General features: G+C 35.9%; 2 protein-coding genes across 2 annotated transcripts; both read left to right on the top strand.

Moving 5' to 3' along the window:
- Nucleotides 1-357: 357 nt before the first annotated feature.
- LOC146132263 (uncharacterized) lies at nucleotides 358-8,307 on the top strand. The gene is made up of 11 exons (XM_083397571.1): nucleotides 358-443; nucleotides 672-830; nucleotides 1,095-1,271; nucleotides 2,810-2,932; nucleotides 4,097-4,240; nucleotides 4,585-4,749; nucleotides 4,998-5,159; nucleotides 5,357-5,512; nucleotides 6,486-6,641; nucleotides 6,922-7,065; nucleotides 7,518-8,307. The coding sequence occupies exons 1-11, from the start codon at nucleotides 392-394 to the stop codon at nucleotides 7,607-7,609; spliced, it is 1,530 nt and encodes a 509-aa protein (XP_083253697.1). The 5' UTR covers nucleotides 358-391; the 3' UTR covers nucleotides 7,610-8,307.
- A 3,196-nt stretch (nucleotides 8,308-11,503) lies between these two features.
- LOC146132262 (uncharacterized) lies at nucleotides 11,504-18,625 on the top strand. Its single transcript, XM_083397323.1, has 11 exons — nucleotides 11,504-11,652; nucleotides 12,376-12,534; nucleotides 13,452-13,622; nucleotides 14,067-14,186; nucleotides 14,300-14,443; nucleotides 14,973-15,140; nucleotides 15,440-15,622; nucleotides 16,438-16,590; nucleotides 17,119-17,268; nucleotides 17,590-17,742; nucleotides 18,271-18,625. Exons 1-11 carry the CDS (start codon nucleotides 11,601-11,603, stop codon nucleotides 18,366-18,368), a joined length of 1,551 nt encoding a protein of 516 aa, XP_083253449.1. The 5' UTR covers nucleotides 11,504-11,600; the 3' UTR covers nucleotides 18,369-18,625.
- The last annotated feature ends 2,836 nt before the right edge of the window (nucleotides 18,626-21,461 follow it).

Here is a 21,461-nt window from a genome sequence, read left to right as displayed (position 1 = left end):
CACATTCTTAGTAGAATACTTCTCGATTTAAATGAAATTGATTGTAAATAATCAAATGTAATTCTAGTTCAAATTCTAGTTTAAATTCGATTTTTTTAAGAATTCGGTAATTCTAATTCTAATCTAATTCGAGAAAACTTAAAATGATCTAATTTTAATTTTAATCTAATTTGGAAAAAACTGAAATGCTCTAATTTTAATTCTAATCTAATTTTATAAAGCTAAAATAAATCTAGTTGTCCAAGTCTGGTTGTGTGACAGCAGTTTTAACAGAAAAATATTATGTTGAACAATGAATGCGGCATTAAATGAATTATATACAGTTATTCTTAACGTATGTAAATTTGTTTTAGCAAACTGTATAGGAAACATTGGTTCGAAAAAACTAAAAATGAAAGTTGTTTTGCTATTCGGTATTTACCTCTTAGGAAATGTGATCGAGGGTAAGTAAACGAAGCTTAATTAGGCTCCAATTGTTTACTTTCCAAAAAAAGTTTTAAAGCAAATTAAGTATTTTATGATTGTGTGGTTTTATTATTGCATTGACTGCTTTCGACTGAGTTGGACTACTATAATTAGACGAACCAATTTTGCATTGTTTTAATTCGCATAAGTTGCGATCAAAAGCAAAATTTTCCGCGAATGTTTACAGCATTTGTTGTTATTCCTAGTGGAGAGTATTACTTGCTACCGGTGTTCCGCGAAGCTTTTTCAAGGAGCACCTGCCAACTTGCAGGACGACTGCTACGATAACGTAACCGCAGTTACCAAAACGGCTGAAGACACTAGTTCTAGTGTATACTGCTTCAGCAGTGTGGAACTAACCGACGGTAAGCAACTTTATCAAAAAAACAAACGACGTTGTCTAACTTTTTAGAAAAAAAAACGCCGCATTATTTTAACAAAAATGGATACGTTATAATTGATTATTATTTTTGTTTGAGCAGCCCATTTAATCAGTCTTTTTTAAACAATTAAAAGTTAACTAACTATGCTTCTGCGCACTAGACGATTTCCCAGAATCCTTAGTGATTTACCTATAGATATTAGTTTTAGCTGTCTCTATAAGTTTAAGAATGTTGTTGTTGTCGTAGGTGTTGTGACTTCCATCACAAGAGATCAAACTACTGGGGCAACGGACACCGACCCGACGAGCATGAATGTACCTGCAGCAAACCCAATGTGCACAACAGTTTACGAGGGAGATGGCAGCGAGGTTACAACATGCAAACACACTTGCATCACAAATAACTGCAACACTGTTACAATCGGTACGTCAACATACATACTGTATATCGTACTTCTTCGTAGATTGTTCCCATGATGTTTAAAGGCATAGCTGCATGAGTAAAAATAGCCAACAGGATAGAGGAGAACTGTAAACTAAGATTTTTTTTTAATAATTTTTTTATTGTAGTGTGCAATTAACTTATAGTAACTACAGCCATTTTCCAGATATAGATAATAATGCATACAGCTGGCTTTCTCTGGTAAAGCACAAAAAATTTGAAAGAATAGTACTAAAAGTATAAGTTAAATCCCAGTAGAGGAACGGCTTGGTCGGTACAACTTCAGTTTAAAACAGTTTATTATGTTGTAAATTTAGTTGCTGACATCGAGTGTTTGTCTCGTATAGACATTATATACGCTTGTATTGGGTAACAGAAGTCTGCATTAATTTTGCTGACTAAAAAGTAAAATGTGTTTTTGTTAATTTTGGGTTGTTGTGCATATGTGTCAAATGAAATAAATTATAAAAGAACATAACTATGTATCCCCAAGACAAAACTGGAATTAACATTAAGTTATGGAAAATGTTTCTATAATTTTGAGATTATTTTTACGCATCCTTCCTGTGTCTTATACGACACCAACAGTAACCAGTCATCGAAATGAAATTTTCTATCTCTCTCTAGCGGTGGCTTTATCTGCCAAACCAAAATCCTATTATGTTGTACTAATTGCCTTCTTTTAATTTCCGCTAATATAGTTTGTGTTTACGCTCTCCGGTGGAGACCGCGTCGGTGTCCATGCCAGGCCGTGAACGTCATCTCTGGTCTTATTCTTAATCGCTACTCTGCGACTTTCTATAACGCAATCAACTAAACAACCAAACAGAGCAAAAAGTAGACAGCAAATCAACCCCAACAAAGCCCCACACTTTTATTTTTTCCTATTTTTACATCTTAGGGTTTTTTGAAATGCTCCAAACAGTATTAAGTTCTTTGTAATCACGTAATTTAGTCTTACTCAAATTGTGCTCACAACCTGGCTAAAAGCAATTCAACCTCCCTTTTTATCTTGAAACTATCTTATTTTTGACCCATCAAATATTTCTTCCTTTCAAATTTTTATAACGCAAATCTGGGTATTTTTTAAAATTAGTATGAAATTAATCAGATTAAGTCCTCTTTTTGTTAACAGCATTTACAATCTTTTTGCAGACCAATCGATTATAATCGTTTTACAAAGTAATTCGAAAGGAAAAATGCTGATAAGTTTTTTTTTGCAAAAGGGTAAATCTCTACGGAATTCGAAACATTGGCAGCAGTTTTCTGTTTGTTGTTTTCTGTTTGTCACCGCTTCGCTGACGCGTATATAAACAACAAAAGTTTAAACATTAGAAAGAAGGGACTTACCAGACCATTGTAGGCTAAATATATATTCTTTTGACAAAGCATGATCCTGTCACTCGGGTTTTTAAACCTTTAGTTTAAACGGTTGCTTTGTGTTTGTACACGACAGTATTACCAAACGTAGGTCATTTATCCAATAAAGCTAATGTAAAGATCTTACAACGTTATTGCAGACAACTACAGGACCTGCAGCACAAACTGTTCAGAGAAAGAGAACCGCGGCTACTGCAACTATTTTGCCGGATCATGTGTCTGCCAGGCCACCTACGCAGGATCAAACTGTAACAGCCCGGCAGGTAAGTTATTTACCAGAGTTACCTGATATTTCATATTTTGATTAGATAGCGATACCTATTTGGACTGAAAAATACAGCCATCCCAGTCAAGATTTTTTGGCCAAGTCTATTCTAAGTCATGTCCTTGTCTTAAAAATTAAAGATTAAACTAACAAAATTGGTAAACTTGTCCGATCGAGAGCAATAACTCAACTAAAAATAGCACAAAACGTTACAAATATAGGAATTAAATTGTTATGTGCAAAACTCAAGTTGAATAACCCAATTTATAAAAAAATCCACACTGAAAACACTTTAATTCAACCCAAGTGATTTGTCAAAGAAAAGACTTGGGTCAAGTCATGTCATTTTTCCCCAAAGACTTGAGTCAAGTCAAGTCATATGAAAGCATTGACAATCAGGGACGCCGGAGCGATTTCATGGCAAGGGGGGCGACTTTTTTGGTAAGGGCAACATAGACCGCAGCATGGGCGCCCGCACGGGGGGGGGGGGGGTCAAGCACTTTCCCCCCCCCCCTCCTCGAATTTCAAAATGCGATTATTAGTATTATATTTAAGTGTAATATGTATATTAAGCACCGCAGGCTAGCTTAGCCAGCCAAAATATTGGGAGGTCCGGGGACTCCCCTAAAAAAATTTTGCGGCCACGCCCTCTAGATTGGCTTAAAATGGTACCAAAAATGTTTTAACAAATGTCAACCATGTCGTTTTACGAACTTTTTTGCATTTTTCCGTAGCTTTCCGTAGAAAGTAATATATCATTTTTCATGAAAAGGGCACTTTTGACCCCCCCCCCCCCCTTGCCTCCCTTAGCAAAGGGCAGGAGAAGCGCATGCCCTCCCGCGCCCCCTCTCCGGCGTCCCTGTTGACAATAACGCATAAGATTATACGCACATGACATTACACATTTATCTAAGTACAATCATGTAAATGTTCAACATGCTATTATAATATTAGTTATCCTGATATATATTTCCTCTGCGATAAATGAAAATGATTGACGTCATTGTTCTGTTTCTTTCTTAAATGTTGTTTATATTATCATTATCGAACGAAATGGTGTGACAATCAATCGTTTCTCAAAATTCTCGCGGTAACCGAACGACAACACCTTCCGCTGCTAAGTAACCAAGAATAACAAGCAGCGCTTTATTTCGTGTTACAGCCAAGACGTTCAGAAGTTGCGTTCAGTGCAACAGTGAAACAAACAGCAACTGCGAAACGCTCACCACCGCTACACAGTGTCCAATTAATGCGAACGCAAGCCTGGTGTATTGCACGAGCAGCAAGACCCTCCTCTTCAACTCAGGTAAGTAAACTGAAAAGGAAACTACGCACTGCGGTAAATGTTGTTTAAAGTCAGTGTTCCATCTAACTTTCGTAACCCTGCGCCAAATGCGCAGCAGACCATGTAACTTCCCGCGCGCTACTATAGTCGGTTATTTCAAGATTTAGCATTTGAGCCCCATAAAGCGTTTAAACATGAAAAAAGCACAAATCCAAAAAAAGGAATAATGTAAAAAGGTTTACTATTGTTTTAAAGTAATTCCATTATAATTTACAAAGTTATCACTCAGTTTGACTCAGCCGTAAATCTCTATGTTCAATACACACATTTGCTGAGTATAAAAATTCTGCGAACACTGTTTTAAGGTATTGTAAAGCATACCGGTGTGACAAAAGGATGTGTCAGGAAAGATTCCAGAATGCCCCAGCAACAGTGCACTTACTCTTCGACGGCAGATCCACAGTTCAGCACATATCGAGAATATACGTGCACTTCAACGTGCGACACGGAAGGCTGCAATTCCGCAGTTCGTAAGTGCTGACATCGGGCGACGAAATGCTATCTGTAAATAAATAAACCTTTAAAGTTGCTCGCGTCCTGCGTGACATACTTTATGTTATAAATTAAAAAATATACTTGATTTTGATGTAGAATTACTCTAAACCTAGTCGTATTACGTTGTAGAACTTCTAGGCCACACAAATAACGTACAACCCAAATGACTGTAATAATTGTAGAGTTTAAAGTGTGTTTAATGACAAGATTTATTGCATAACAGCTGCCGGCAACTTGGCATTGATGTGCGTACAATGCACTGGAACCACGGACAGCGCCGGCTGTGCTACCCAAACAACACGGTCTCCTTGCCCAACTGGTGCAAACCAATGCTATTCCAAGGCCGTTTATTACATAACCAAGAAAACTAACCATATGCAAAGTGGTAAGCAAAGCCGTATATAGCTCGTTTATAATTATTATTTTAATTCTACTTTTTCTACGAACAGCATATGTAAGTTAAATCTAATGAATAGTTTGTGACACAAAAGCAGCATAAAACTACTGCAGTTTCTTGTCCGCTTATATTTCAGAACGTTGAATTGTTCATGTTTTAACACTGCGTTACATTGTAATTTTTAGAGGATCCTGATTATTATTTTTCCTCCATTGAGCGTGGCTGCCGTACCTCAACCTCAGCAGTAAAGAAATGCACTCCTACTGTCGTTGGGTCATCCCAAATTCAAATGGTGGCTTGTGAACAGTCCTGCACTACCGCCGGATGCAACATCGGATGGCGTAAGATTGTCAAATAGAACTTTCTTGCGTACATTTCGGTCACGTTCACATAACATTGCGTATTCTACACTAAAACTCAATCAAAAACATGTAAAAGTTTTTCTTTTTGCCTGCATTTTCGTGCGTCTTTCGTGGCGCTCACTATGCCTCCAGGGTGACCTGTTGACAAGGGAAAGATTTCGATTTAAAAAAAAAGCGAAACAAAAAAAGGTCTGTCAGGAAACAACAATGATCGGAATGTGATGTTGGAACTAATAAGTGACGGGTAACCGTGATCGCACAGGTATCCTAGCTAAAAAAAGTTTCAGAAACGTTGTCAGCAAGTTGGTTCATTTACAAACCAAAAACGATTTGGGGCAATAAAACAGGCTTGACTAGTTTACTTAATTGTCAGACCAGACGATAAAAGCAGCGAGTAAAATAATAATAATTAACAGTGTTGTAATGAGTTAAGTTAATGACTTGGCTCAAGTGGTCTTAAGTCACTGTTTTCAAATGATTTGACTTGACTTTAGGTTTTTAGACAAATGACTTGGGTTGAAATGAAGTGTTTTCAATAAGTAGTTTATTTATAAAATTGAGCTAATTATATTTGTTAAAACTACTTGCTTGCTATATGTTGCGCTCTTCTTCTCTTTTAGCTCATTTATTGCTGATGATCGGACAAGTTCACTTATTTTAATAGTTTAAGTTTAATTATATGACAAGGACGTGACTTGAAGTTGACTTGCTCTAATAATGAATTGACTTGGAATTGACTCGTTATTTATTCCAAAAGACTTGACCTGGACCTAAGTTATTTTAGAAATGACTTTACTTGGACTTAAGCCATTTTAAAATGTCTTGTTTACAACACTGCTATTTAAACAACAATGTTTAAATTTTAATAGGTGCTATATTACAATTGTGCGAGTTTTTGTGCGCTAATTAACTGTTAGCTTTATACAGGAGCTTAAACAAACTTTCTTAATAGCTCATCGCCCCACTTGCTGGCAATGTTCTTCTGGATCACAGGAATACGATTCCTGTACGTTCAATCCCATAACATCACAAAATAAAGCATGCCCCAAGCCGTACCAATTGTACTGCGTTTTCAAGGAAAGCGCAAAATCAGGAACGTCAGGAAAGGGTAAGATAACAATTTGTTTTTAATTGTTAGTTTATTCCAATACGAAAGATTTGCCAGAACGTTAAGACAACCAATCGCAAAAATAGATCTCGGCTCTCTTGATTCCTATATTGAGTTGAATACACAAATTACCAAACAAGATTACTAATTGGTAATAAAATACCATTAGTATACATTAACATAACCTACGTTGTCTCACCTACGTTTTGGGGTGGAACGTTACCATTTCCCTGGGTTTGTATTAGGCCTAATTAATTGACACAGTTTTTGTTAAACCTAGGACCCCAATATGATGGATATCCTAGAAGCATGTGGCGCGGATGCTCATACCACCATTTGGGGAATAAATGTGCTGAAATAACAATGGACGGTGTTACCTTCAAGAAATGCAACAAGACCTGTACAACTGATGGATGCAATCAGGGTAAGTAAACGTGTGCAAATCAATCGTATATCGGGCCAATGCTGAGCCATAAGGCGTTTTAAAACTTAAAAAAAGTATGTGACGCAATTTGTCTTGCACTTCACAGTAGAAAAAAACGATTTTTTATTGGTTAACGTTCGAGTTTTAGGCGGTGTGATTAATGCCCAAAAGTGTTTCCTTTTTTTGTTAACTTGATACTTCTTGACAAAATATTTAAACTGACTAAACTTTGATAAAAGTGAAATTACTATCCTTTGTTTTTATTTTTTTCTTCGCATAGAGTTTAGAATAGTGTTCATTTAAAAAAAGTCGTTAAAATAGTGGTGTTAAGCCAATTTTTAGGCGTAAATGTTTGGCTGCAAGGATTTAGACTAAAGTCATTTAAAACTAACTTGTTTACAACACTGTATATAGTTTGCAGGAAATTTAATTTATAAAAAAATGTTTCGCAGGTCACAGCAGTGCAGCAAAGCAGGTGCAAAGTATTGTGACACTTTTCATCGCACCGTTTCTCAGCTACCTGATGCTTCACTTTATTGCGTGAGATCAAGGGAGAGGAAAACGCGGTAATTTGGTAATTATAACTCTCAACTCCTTTCGTCGTCACACTTTGTAGTCTTCCTGTTCACTGACTTTACTGCAATAATTCTCCTATAGCTTGCTTGATTTTGTCTTATTCTCAGATTGTAAGAATAATTGGTGTGTTATATTTCGCACGCGCATGCCTAGATTTAAAAACTGTAGCACTTAATTTTTGTTAATTCATGGAAGCATGTTGTGTTATTATGTGATTTGATTCTACGCTTGTTTATATGTGATTTGAATTAAAAAGCACTGAGCTTATTCCCGTTTTAACGTTAAGATTATAAAACCGATGATATGCTTTTAAAAGGTACGAACTATAAATATATTGTTCAGTTCAGTGGTTTCCAACCTTTTTTGTCTATAGGACCCCGTAAAAATGTTAAGCTTACGGACTACTTAATGTTTTGACCCTACCCCCAAAATTTTGCAACTATAGGTTAACATTTCTAAATTATTGCAAGTCAATATTGTAGTGATGATGGAAATTTTTTTTAGTGTTACACGATTTACTTTTAAGAATTGTTGCCTCACATTAAAAAAGTGCATTAGCGGACCCTATAAAGCTTTCTACCTGGTTGGAAACCATTGGTTTAGTGTAAATTATTTGTCGCAGTGTGTTCACACTCTAAATTTTTGAATATACGATGTCCAAATTTGTGATGTAGCACAGTTTAAGTCATGGCGTTTAAACAGGGTGATATTTAGCCAACCAGGAGTGGCACCGTAGCCAAAATTCTGCTAAACTAAATTGGCTTTCAAAATATAATAGCGGCTACATGTAGTAACAAAACATTTATTTAAAAAAAAAATAAAAAAGAACACATTTTTGCAATAAAACTTTAACAATTTAGGTTTACAAATTACCATTTGGTATATGAAGTAGACCGGGTGCCTATGCGACAAATCTACCGTAATCAATTGGCAGAATGACTGAAGAAGAACTATACCACATAATATACCATGGCTACTCAACTATTGAAAAAAGGTCAAGATACAAAAGTTTTAAAATACGCTGAGTTGACGGTCACTTAGACTAAGTATTATAAAAATAAAAAGTAATAACTTCACAAACAGGCATTTATCACTGTTATGCGAGGGACAGGGTACTGGGAATTCTATGGCGCACAGAAAAACGTAATGATTCGCGAAGTCTAGGTCTCCTAAATAGCGCGCTTGTATAATTAAACTTCTAAACGCTTCCTAATTTAATAAAGCAACTAGTCTAGCGCAGGGGTGTTCAAATGATTTCTGTCATGATCCACCACAGTCAAACCTGACAACATGATGATCCACCAAATGCGAATAGTAAACATATTAGACACGCTTTCATTTTTATGGTACTTTATTCATGTAAATGTAACCTACAGCATATTGATAACTTTGTAAGAGTCAAAAGTGAAGTGTGCTACAGCACCAAGATTGTTTCAGTGAGAAAAATGATGAGTTGGTTTAGACCAGGGGTCGGCAATCTTTTTTTTTTTTTTTTTTTTTTAACTGAGAATTGTGTTATTAAAATGTTAGAACAACTTTTAATCAGGCGGACCTCGTTTTTTTTTTACTTTAATTACATTTAAGGAGGCAGTGAAGTGTTGGCGCAAAGCGCGAAAAAAGCGTTTGTTTGGGTTAAATTAGAGGCCAAACGTCGTCATCCATACTCCCAATTAAAAGTGTAATAAAACTACTTTTAAGAAACGCGATAACTTTAATAGTTAATCTTGTTTAGTGTCTGTTAACCTTTCTAAGTCAGGGCGCACGTGGCGGGCGAAGCGAGCGCGATTTTTTACGTATACCGGCATTTCTTTTAAATTTGTTGCAAGTTTTTATTACATTGCCGAAAATAAAAAATGTTAAAAAATATATGTCCAATATTTTTTAATCCGTTTTCCGTTCACGGCAACGAAGCGCTTATATAGTTCAAAAGACAGCATCAAAACGTAAACAAGTTGGACGCCGTAAGATCATTCGCGCGAAGCGCAAAAAATTTTCGCACTTACGTTTTTTTTAGTTAAAATCGTCAAAAAGTATTCGAAATGGACTCGTATCTAGTTTGTCAAAGAGGCGGCGGACCGAATGAATTACATTGGCGGGGCGCATCCGGCCCGCGGGCCGTGGACTGCCGACACCTGTTTTATACTTCAGGTCTTACATTAGCATCGAATTGGGTCTATCTGTCGCTAACTGACATCCTCAAACGCTCACAAAGATTACCATTTGGAAGTCTCGTTCTATGCTTGATATTTTACAAAATCCGACACTAGGTATTCACATAAGACGCTGTAGAAAGTTTATGTTTTCAAGACTATACATTAGAAGATCCGCACAATAGGTTGTAAAGATCCGGAACCGGATCGCGATCCGCCAATTGAACATGACCGGTCTAGCGTACTCTCTGTGCTTTCTCCACTACACAAAGGTACACGTTTACAAATAACGATTGAACTTGCACCATAAAGTTGCACCATATATATCTACCACTGATTTATAAATTTTAACTGGACCGGTCACCTAACTATGTTAAAATAATTTAGAAACTTAATTTTTCGCGTCGTAAATTTACACAGAAGCTTGTTAAAATTGCTATTTCAAAATAATTTAGATATTTAATTTGGTGACATCAGAAATTAGGCGAATTTTTTAGTGATCCCAAATCCCTTTACAGTTTCTTGCATTCCACATGGTCAGACCCGGTGTTTGAAAATGCCCAAAATAATTGTATATGTTTATGCCCTAATCTACACTCAACGTATAACAACATAGACTACATAGTTGATAATAATAAATCAGTACCAAAAACAAATAGCACAAAAGTTTGCGATCTAATTTTTTCCTGTGGTCGTATTTACTCTGAATGCCACCAAATAATGTTAAATATTGCCCTTCAAGAGCCAGTTTAAACCAATTTTTTTCTTAAATATTGAAAAGCTGTCCGAAAACGCGTGGGTGCTTACAGTAAAATCCTTACGACAAAATAGGTCGTCGGGCGTGGCGTTATGGGTAAGTAGGTCCGAAAATGACCGGTTGAAAACATTCCTAAGCACTATTCTCTGGGCGGATATAGCCGACATACAACAAAAAAAACCCGTGAAACGCGTTTTTCGGGGGATATAAAGTATAGTTGTTTGTGGGCTTGTGCTATCCATTTGCCGTTTGTAAGTAAGATCTGCTTTTCAAGAAGTACTTCACACAAAAAAGGTATTTTTAGTTCATGTGAAACATATTATAACTTGGATATCTATAAATATTTTGTAATAAATTAATAATGTTATTTAACATTAGTAACGAAGATATTTGCTGTAATATGCTGACAGTTATATCGAAAAACAAACATTTTAAATCAAGATGGAACTGATTATAGACCATTTTTTGTCAGATTTTTTACCGGTGTCAAAGTATGTTCAAACAGTTTTAGTCCTTAACAAACTTAAAAGTTCCAAATAATAAACGAATAAAATGAGGCAAAGTGAAAACTTCCATTGGCCGTGCAGAGAGAGTTACTTTGTGCAGATTGTTGTAGGTGCGTTAAGCATGATCACATTTCAGAGCATATTTCGTATAATCTTGGATATTTTATCTTTGCTTTACAAACGGCACTTGTCTAAGTAAAGCACGTAAAAAGACCTACAAAAGCGAAAAAACATCAGGTTTCTAAAAGAAGTTTAATTATATTGTTTCCGGAATCTTTTACTTCAGAATAATAAAGTGAAGTTATGCCATTATGAGTTAGCGAGCATAGAAAGTCTTAATATTTAGAAAATAAATATAAATTTTCTACCAAATGAAATGAAACTGGATGTGTGGCTTCTTTAAAAAATAGTTTTTGAAGAAACATATTTTAGATAAATAAATGGCTTCAATTTTATATGAAACATGTTTTACAGGTTATAGGTTTTAAGTTGCTTTTGCTTTTGTTTAACTAACGTAAATTGTGAAACAAATCTGAACAAAGAAGAATGAAGATTCTCGTGGCATTGGTGATGGCAATATTGGCAACAATAATTTCAGGTAATGGCATAGTTTTGCATTGTCTTGTAGCGATATATTTATTTCTTTGTAGGACCTGCGTTTTACGCCGTGTCACTTCCTTTAATTTTGAGTTAATTGCTATTTGGAGTAAAGATGTTACTTATAACAAAACAAGAACCACCATTGGCTCCATTAGAATGTCCCAGCCCTGTTTCTGAACAGTAAATGTGACTTCTCATAAAGCTGTGTGTATGTTTTTCATACGGTAACAGTTATCTATCTATGAACACTAAACACGGATCTGTTGATTATCTTCAGTAGAAAGAGAGTGACCCAAATAATAGATAAAAGATTCATTCTTTTATTAGCAAACGTTTCGGCAATTTCTTTTGCCATCATCAGTGCAGTAAGTGAGACTAAGATAAAAACGAGTCTAATAGATAAAAGATTCATTCTTTTATTAGCAAACGTTTCGGCAATTTCTTTTGCCATCATCAGTGCAGTAAGTGAGACTAAGATAAAAATGATGATGATGGCAAAAGAAATTGCCGAAACGTTTGCTAATAAAAGAATGAATCTTTTATCTATTATTTGGGCCACTCTCTTTCTATCTATCTATGTTTTACGTTTATGTTATTTAGCTATATTCGTATCTTTAAGTATATATACATGCCTTCACTGTCAATTTTAATGCTTTTATGCTGGGCATAGTATGGATGAGAAAAAATCGACATTTAAATATTGTTATAATTTCTCCTCTAGGCCAAACAACTCGCACCTGCAGGAGCTGTTCTCAAAGTTTTTTTGCCGGCGAACCGTATCAAAACAACGACTGCTACGATAACGTTGGAAATACCTTCCTGACAACATGTCCCACCACTACGCTACCTTATTGCTATTCAACGTTCAAGTTTACTGACGGTACGAACAAGTATTGGGCTATAAATCGTTGCTTTGCAACATACACTGCCTTTTGTTTTACCGTAATTAAGTATTAACACTCATCTATAAAACTAGTAACGCGCAATTTAAAAGTGTGTCTACTGGGAATGCCCGATAATATGGGATCGGAGTCGATACCCGATACCAATTCGTAGTATCGGCACTTGTCCGATACTAATGTGGTATCGGTGCCGATCTGATACTAAATTAATGTAAAAATTTCAGCCATAATTTCCGTTCGAACGCAGTAATTTAATCTTGAATTGTGGATTTGTCAAAAAATGTTAGGTTAACAACTGGAGGTAACTAAACTTTTTGACTCTAAAGCTAATTTGGACAATATAATTGCCCTTTAAAAATACCTTTAACCATTCCAATTTCATCCATTTTACTTGTTCGGACATGGCAGTGACATCAAATTATCAGATATCGATAATCAAACTAAAATATTAGGTATCGGACATCTCTAGTGTCAACCATAAATAAAGTGTAGAACTTTAATGTACTACGAGGTGCAGATGATGGGTTGTTTTTCCGAAGTCGACTGATACAAATTCTTCAAAAAACGTTTCAAAAATTAACGAAAAACATTTTCCGTTTAACAGCATCTATTATAAAAGCGTATACCACCACTGCGAATGCGTTTGTTAAATGGTTTCACTTGTACTTGGTTATTTTTTAATTTATAAAATAACTTAGTTAACGGTACTAAAAGTAGTATAGTTGCTATCCGCTATCAGTTTTATCAAGAAAAAGTTCACTGATATGTCGCACAAAGTACCCAGCAAAAAGACGATATTAAAATTCTTGACATTAACTATATTGTGTCGACGACACACCTTGCTCTAAACAGCACACTTACATGCTAAGTATTTTACGAATTTATCCATTTTAAGGTTTGGTCACTGAAGTAACAAGAGGCTGCAAGGATGCTGCCACTGACTCAGTGTTCTCGACTGGCAGCGCACCGACAAATACAAAATGTTCGACAACCTTCGGAAGAAGCACTGAAACCACTGAGTGTCAATACTCGTGTACTTCCAACAACTGCAACACCGTGTCTACCAGTACGTGACGGTTTAGTCTACTAATATAAGGGATAATGACTAAATTTCCGTTAACATAGGACTTATTTATTATTTTTTAAGTTGTGGGGTATTAAAATGCTATACACAACGCTTTAATCGTTTTATGTTAAAAATATCAAGTGTTGCCAAAAATTAATTGCGATATGCTTTACTAGTAAAGACACGTTTGCTAAATTTTTTGTTTGATAATACATTACAACTTTTTGTTTTTGTATTAATGTAGTATATACCATAACATTTAACTTTTTTGGCATTTTTGTACTGTAACTAATCACAACAAAGGCAATTGATGCACTTGATGCAGACTATTTAAATTGAATGGTGTCCTATAACAAACACAATATTTACATAAAAACGATGAATTCATTACTAGCAGCCTAACACTCGAACTATGGGTAAGAACGAGGCAAAATGTGTTTTTAGGAGATCTCGTATCGTGCGCATCCAACTGCAGTCATAACCTTGGTTGGGGATACTGCGATTACTTCACCGGTAGCTGTGTCTGCAGTAGCGGATACACCGGAAGCGACTGCGGAACGCTCGGTAAGAAAAGTTGCAAAACCCTATTACGTCAAAGATATTTTTAGGCTCGATAAAAATCTTGTAGGGAAAAAAGCCGACGCCTGACGTACGATTTGCGCTTGTTTAATTTTCAGCTTCCACCACGGTTTCGTACAGAAGTTGCGTGCAATGCGACGAGGAGGTCGACGCCGACTGCGCATCACGAACCACCGGCAGCTCATGCGCCACCAGCACCAACCAGTATTGCACTTCCAGCAAAACGACAGTTTTCGATGCAAGTAAGTTGCCAAATCAAATGGCGATAAACACTTACCTAAAAAAGAGCAATTTAAACAATTAGGCCAGTGGTTCTCAACCTGGGTGCCGCGGCACCTTGGCGTGTCATTTCTAATGCTCAAGGGTGCCGAGAGATATTTGAGATTTTTTTAAGAAACTGATTTACGCTCAATTCTTAAGACTTTTTGTGTAAGATTTGAATGAAATAAATCCAATTATAACTTCCTGTGTTGTGTAGAGTTGATTTGTGTTGTTCCAGTTCCGTTTATTGTGACATTCTAGTAAATAGACTACGCGAAATATTTTAAGGGTGCCGCAATATATTTATTATTTCTGATAGGTGCCGCAAGGCATAAAAGCTTGAGAACCACTGGACTTGGCAGTGTATGATACCTTTATTACAGCAGCAAAGCCACACGTTCGTTAGGTTAACTTTGACTCCCGAAACCAATAACAGAGAAAAATAACAATACGTGAAACATAAAGTATGAACACTAATTATGCAAACAAACAACACGTTGATCCTTCTAGGCGACAACGTGGTTCGAAGCAGGGTCACCCGCGGTTGCACAAACACACTCAACTACAGGGACCAGTGCTTCTTTTCCACCCCTACAGCTGACAGTAGCAAGTTTGCCGGATACCAGGAGTACACCTGTGTCAGCACTTGTGCTACCGACAACTGCAACACCGCGACACGTAATATTTTGATTGTCTCCGATAACTGTAAATACTTTTATTTGTGCCACTTTTTTATCTTATAAAATTAATCCTGACTTAAAAAAAATCTTCCACGTATTGCATCATAAACGCGCTCCTTTTCTTATGGGCTACTTTTGTGTCTATGATTAAATGGCATATAATTTTTCACAATTCATTTTGCTTTATTAGTGTTTCACAAGAGAAAAATGTTCCGGAGCACTGTGCTAATACTTTAAAATTCGCAATTTCTTCTAACGATATTTCTAAATAAAGCGTAATAAAGAATTGATTTTCAGCCAATGGTGTTTTGGACGGAAATGAGGTGCAATCCCTGTACTGCGTGCAATGCACCGGATCGACGGACAGCGCCGGTTGTGCCACTCAAACCTCTCGCACCCTTTGCCCAGCAGCCAGTACCCACTGCTACTCGAGATCAACTTATTACCTATCCAATAAGACAGACCTTCGTCACAACATGGGTAACACGTGTTTGAAATATGTCGAAACGTGTTAATTGCTCGCACAAGTTTTGTGGCATCACGTAAAACCAGTGTTGTAAGCTATAGTCATGGTAGAACGACTTAAGTCCCAGCAAAGTCATTTTTTTAAGTTCAAAACTGTTCTTAAAATAAATAAAAGTCAAGTCCCAGTAGTCCAAGTCATCAGTTGCAAAGTCCCAGTCAAGTCATTATTAGAGCAAGTCAACCGTCGTTGATACAAAAAAGAACGTTAACGGGGAGACATGTGCCCTCCCCTCTATCCAAACTGTATATTCTGCCTTGTTTAACTACGTAAATGCACATTTTTTTTCTTTATTACACTTTCTGCGAATCATGATTACGTTTATTGCATATCGTATTCCACTTTGATAAATTTATATTGGCTCAAAGCCGTATGTGCGTATCATCGCACCATCGATCGATAAATATTTTTTAATAAAAGTTCTCGTTTTGACGTAACTTTGTTACGTCACGTTATGACGTAAATTTGTGACGTCATTTCTGATTTTTTTTTCATGACGCCTCCTCCCTCACTCATGATTTATAACGAAATAAATAATACACATACAGCCCTATTAGAACTAATTCTAATGAACGATTGATCTATTTTTCATGTTCAAATTTCAGTATATATAAAAAAATAAACTATACGCGTTATAGAATATCGCTTTTTAGGTTACAACGATACCGCGTAGAAATGACGTTTTCAATAATTTTTTTACTGTCAACATTGAACAGCAATTTAAATTTTATCAAGAAAACATGTTATAAATCGGGTTTCATTTTATCCAAAGATTCTCCCGAGTACCGTTTCTTGTCAATTGAGCGCGGATGCGACACAACAGCCCTCACCACCCAATGTACAACAACCGCCCTGGGAAGTACCTCGGCCAACAAAGTGGTTTGTGAAGAGAGTTGTCAAGTCGACGGATGCAACATCGGATGGCGTGAGTTACAGTCCGTCTTGCGGTTTTTATTGCAATCAGTGCTTAATTGAGAAAATGTGTTTTATCCAGGGACCCTTTAAAGCAGGATAATATTGATAAATTATACTACTTGTCTTAGGATGACTTTTTCAGCTTCTGATTGTGATATCTAATTGCTAGGGATATTTGGTTTAAACTTAGGTTGTTTTTAGATTCGGTTACAGACAAAACTCTTAGTATTTAGATCGCCGCAAACAAATTGCCACAGCTTATTTGTGATCAATTTTTTTGCGTTGCAGTTTAGCAATGCGTGTATTGCTATTGTGTGGATTTGGTAATTTATCCACAAGCTTAACTTAATACAAATTCGGCACTGAGTTGTATTATTTGTGTATGCATGCACTACGATAGCACAAAACAAAATTCACCGAAAAAAACAACAAGTGTATAGTGTTCTCTGTATGATTATTCTATGTGCTGTGCTACCTGATAAAACACACATATACCCTCAGTGGCGTTACATCTATAATATGACATTGTGTTTTACAGCAACTCGCCCGATGTGTGTTCAGTGCCAGAGCTCTTCGTCTAATGGATACAACGAATGCCTCTTTAACCCACCTTTTGCCGCGCAGTGCCCACTACCATACCAACCTTACTGCTTCTACAACGATTATGGCAAAACTGATGCCCTAACAGGTAAAACGTTCGACGAAATAACTTGTCTGAAAATGAGAAGTTAATTTAAAAGAAGTTAACTAAATTAAGGTTTAATAAATTTACTTTACAATAGAAATACATAAATTTGTTGCATGTTTTCGACGCCTTATGGTTGTACCTTCCCTTTGTAGTACAAACACATGAAACAGGATGAATACCCTATTTGTAGGGATACAGCTATACAGGGATTCTATGCAATTTTTAAAGGTGTTTTTTAGCCTTGCAATACAGCCATAAACTATCGGTGCACAAAGCATGCATAAAATTAACTGCATGATATACGAACATTTTTTCCAACAGGACTAATCTCACACGACAGAAATGGCTACATTCGGTCAATATGGCGTGGTTGTTCTCATTTTGATATTGGAAACGTCTGCACGATTTCTACTATAGACCAAACCGATTTTACATCATGTAACAAGACTTGTACCTTGAATGGGTGCAATCAAGGTATCCAAAGTTTGATTGTTAAATATAATCTATTTAACATACTATGCCTGGTAACAAAAGCATATTTGTAAACCATCACTGTTTAAATAACCTTTTGGTCAACTCAAAGTCTTGCGTTTTCATTATTGTATTTCTTAATTCAAGATATTACAGTCCCAAACATCCAATAAATTATCTACAGAAAGGCAAATTCTATAGCAGTCATCTTCAAAATGATTTGTCGTTTTCCACAACAAAATAATGTCAGACACTAAAATCATTAGACTTGATAATTGTTTTTTTTAATTAGTACTAACTCAAGTTTATGTTTTTAGATTCGTTCTTAACTACTGACAAGGCAGTTATCGTTTTATTAAATTTTATACTGAATCTAAAAAAAGAGTATAACGACGCTTGCGTTAAACGCATATTCCTCTTAAGAACATTGCCTCGCTGTCTTTCTTGCGAAGCGCCCCGGCATGTTTACAAACATAAGCCTTTTTTATATATTTATATAAAACTACATAACACGTATATTGATTTTTCTAGGAATGCATGGAGCTGCTCAAAAACCAATTCAACATCTGCTTATGGTTACAATTCCCACTCTGATGGGAATTGTACTCCAGCAAGTCTTATCCAACTAATTACAATAAACAAATGAAGCATTTCAACAGACGCGTCTATGTGTAAAAACAGTATTTTTTTAAAGGTGTGGCGTATCCAATTAAATATGTATAAATATTTGCTTCAAATGACTCGGTAATAGCATGCCATGAATGGAAGCATTACATAATAATACATATTATTATACGTTACTTTTGTTGTTATAATTCAATCTCTATTGTGTATAATGTTACCCTGAAACACCTATGTGTTATTGGTTATACGTGTAGTAATTGTTGTGCTAATTAATAAAGATGGAATAAATTCATTTAAAACATACGAATTTGTCGAGGATGTCTTTTGTTACGAGGTGGTAAATAAGAGTTCTTTGGCAACTTCTTACGTCCAAATCAGACAATAACTTACGTAATTGTAAAAATCATTAACAATTTACGAATCATAAGGTACGGCTCGGTTACGTTGAAGGAAATATAGCTTTTGAACAAAGTTAGTTAACACTAACAAAGCCAGTGTTTCGCAACCGGTGTACCGGAAGACAGTGCCAGGTGTGCCGCAGTTTGCCAAAACGTTTTGATTGCTGTTTTTTATTATTGTGCATATCTAGTAGTCCGCATGTAACCTGCATAAGAAACAGAAACAAATAAAAGTTTTGCATATCTTTTTTATTTTGACTTTAAAGCCGTTAGTAACTCAAACAAAATATTCATAAATAGTTGGTGTTTTTTATTGCGGCCACCTGTTCAATTGAATTATATCCCTGAAAAACATGCTAGACAACTAAAAATTATACGAGTTTAATTGAGTTTTTAACATCTGTGAGCAACCTGCGCTAAATACATGCTACCAGCTACCGGAAAAACTTTTTCCTGAACATACACACTATAAGTAGGCTATAAACATTTGGAAAATAAACTTCAGTCAAACCACTCAGACCCTGATAACACAAAGCAACCTTTCGAGCTTCAAAATATCGATGCTATTTTCGATAAAACACAATTCTAAATGTAAGGTTTACTAAGAGGCAATATGTTAAAGTATCAACTGCAGCAAAATTAACAGCTCTCTACCATAGATAACTGATAGGAGTGACACTCGCGGCACAGATGTAAAATTTAATGTTGAACTTTATTAACCTGATTATTATTTATTTCTAAACCAAAAAATTGTAAATAATTATTTCACAAAAAACAGTATCGTGAGCTTTGTCAAATTGTCGTTCCTTAAATATTAGTTAATTGCATTCGACATTATTTTAAATGTATTATACTTTTATAGCGGTAATGCGCGGGACGCAGTTTGATGACCACTGGTTTATCTCAGTACACACGATAGCGAAAGACGGTGATTCAATCCGCTAGTGTATAATACTTCGAAACGCGGATAACGGTCGATTCGGCTCTTGGTCATACCTCAGTGAACACCGGTCACGTGCATAGTGACGTTAAGTTAGGTAATGTAGTGCGGTAAGATAGAGAAATAACTTTCAAACGCTCAAACCTAATATTTTGATTGAATTTAGCTTTTTTTAAGTCATATATAAGCAAAAAATTACATTTATGGTAAACGGGTTTGAAAAAACCTTTAAAAAATTACCAAAACTTATTTCGCTGAAATGACAATGGTTGGTTTACCGCAGTGTTTCCCAACCTTTTTGACACTAGTGCCCCGTTGGGTTAAATATTATTTCATATCGCCCCCTCATCTTGCTTTACAGTAAAGTATTATATTAATCGTTGCCTAACATCATATTGACTTCACATTCGTTTCGATAAGCTGTCAGTCTTATTTTAGGTTGTCTAACATACATTCACTATAGGAATTTATGGATACATTAATTCACCAGGTTATGTCATTACCAGGAAATATTCAACTTTCTGCACCAATACTTAAAATCAGGGGTCGGCAACCTTTTCTTGTCACGGGCACCAATCAAACTCAGCAAGGTATCTGTGGGCCGCTCAAAATGTTAACTAAGAATTGTGTTATTGGAATGTTAGAACAACTGTGAATAAGGCGGACCTCGGGTTTTTTTCATCCATACTACTAATGAAAAGTGTAATAAAGCTAGTTTGAGGAAACGCTATAACCTTAGTGTTTATAGATAGTGTAATTCAGTGTTTGTTAAGCTCTTTAAGTCTTGGCGCACCTGGCAAGCGAAGCGAGCGCAATATTTTTGGGGTATACCAACATTTCTTTTAAATTTCGTGCTAGTATTTGTTATATTGCCGAAAAAAATCAAAAAATGTTAAAAAATAAATGTCTAATATTTTTGAATACGTTTTCCTTTTGTCCGCAACCGTAACAAAACGCTAATCTATTCCAAAGACAGCATCAAAACGTAAACAAACTGGACGTAGAAAGATCATTGGCGAGAAGCGCGAAAATTTTTTGCCCGTACTAAGTTTAAATAGTCAAAAAGTATTTAAACCGGACTCGTGTCTAGTTGTCAAAGAGGTGGCGGGCCGTGAGTTGGCGACCCCTGCCGCGTATAAAACTGTGAAACGCAACAACAACCAACAACTTTACATAAGAAAGTCAATTATTACGTAACAATGGTCGGAAAACTACTACAAGTTCGCAATACAAAAGTTGCCATATAAGGTTAAAAGTTACCTACAGTCCTGTTTGTTACTATTTTTATGTGAAGTTTTTATAAAATTAAGCCTATAAGTACTTTTATGTAACGCCCCCTTATGTGCATTCAGCGCCCCCCAAATTAGAAACAGACCCAAAACGCCCCCTTGTAACTCGCCAACGCCCACAAGGGGGCGGTACCGCCCACGTTGGGAACCTCTGGTTTACCGCGAAAGTTTAGCTCGTACTACGTTTATGCTCCCCACAGTCATGTCATTTTAATTTGGACTGATGTATTGAGTAATGCCGTGTCTTTTTCGGATGTGATTTGCAATTCACCCATTTTAATAAATACGCACTAATATACAGTCTTTTTTATACAACAACACTTTGTTAAATCAATATTTTCGGCACATGTAACAACAATGCCAAAAATGTCTTATTTTGGGGTCAAATTTTTTAATTTTTAAGCGAAAAACAACTGCCCTAGTGATATGGGAGCTTTTTATTTTACTAAAAAAAATTAAAATTAAATGTTG

The sequence above is a fragment of the Ascidiella aspersa genome, chromosome 9, assembly GCF_963924565.1.
Source record: "Ascidiella aspersa chromosome 9, kaAscAspe10.2, whole genome shotgun sequence".
Classification (NCBI taxonomy): domain Eukaryota; kingdom Metazoa; phylum Chordata; class Ascidiacea; order Phlebobranchia; family Ascidiidae; genus Ascidiella; species Ascidiella aspersa.
This window is presented reverse-complemented; position numbering and strand designations above follow the sequence as displayed.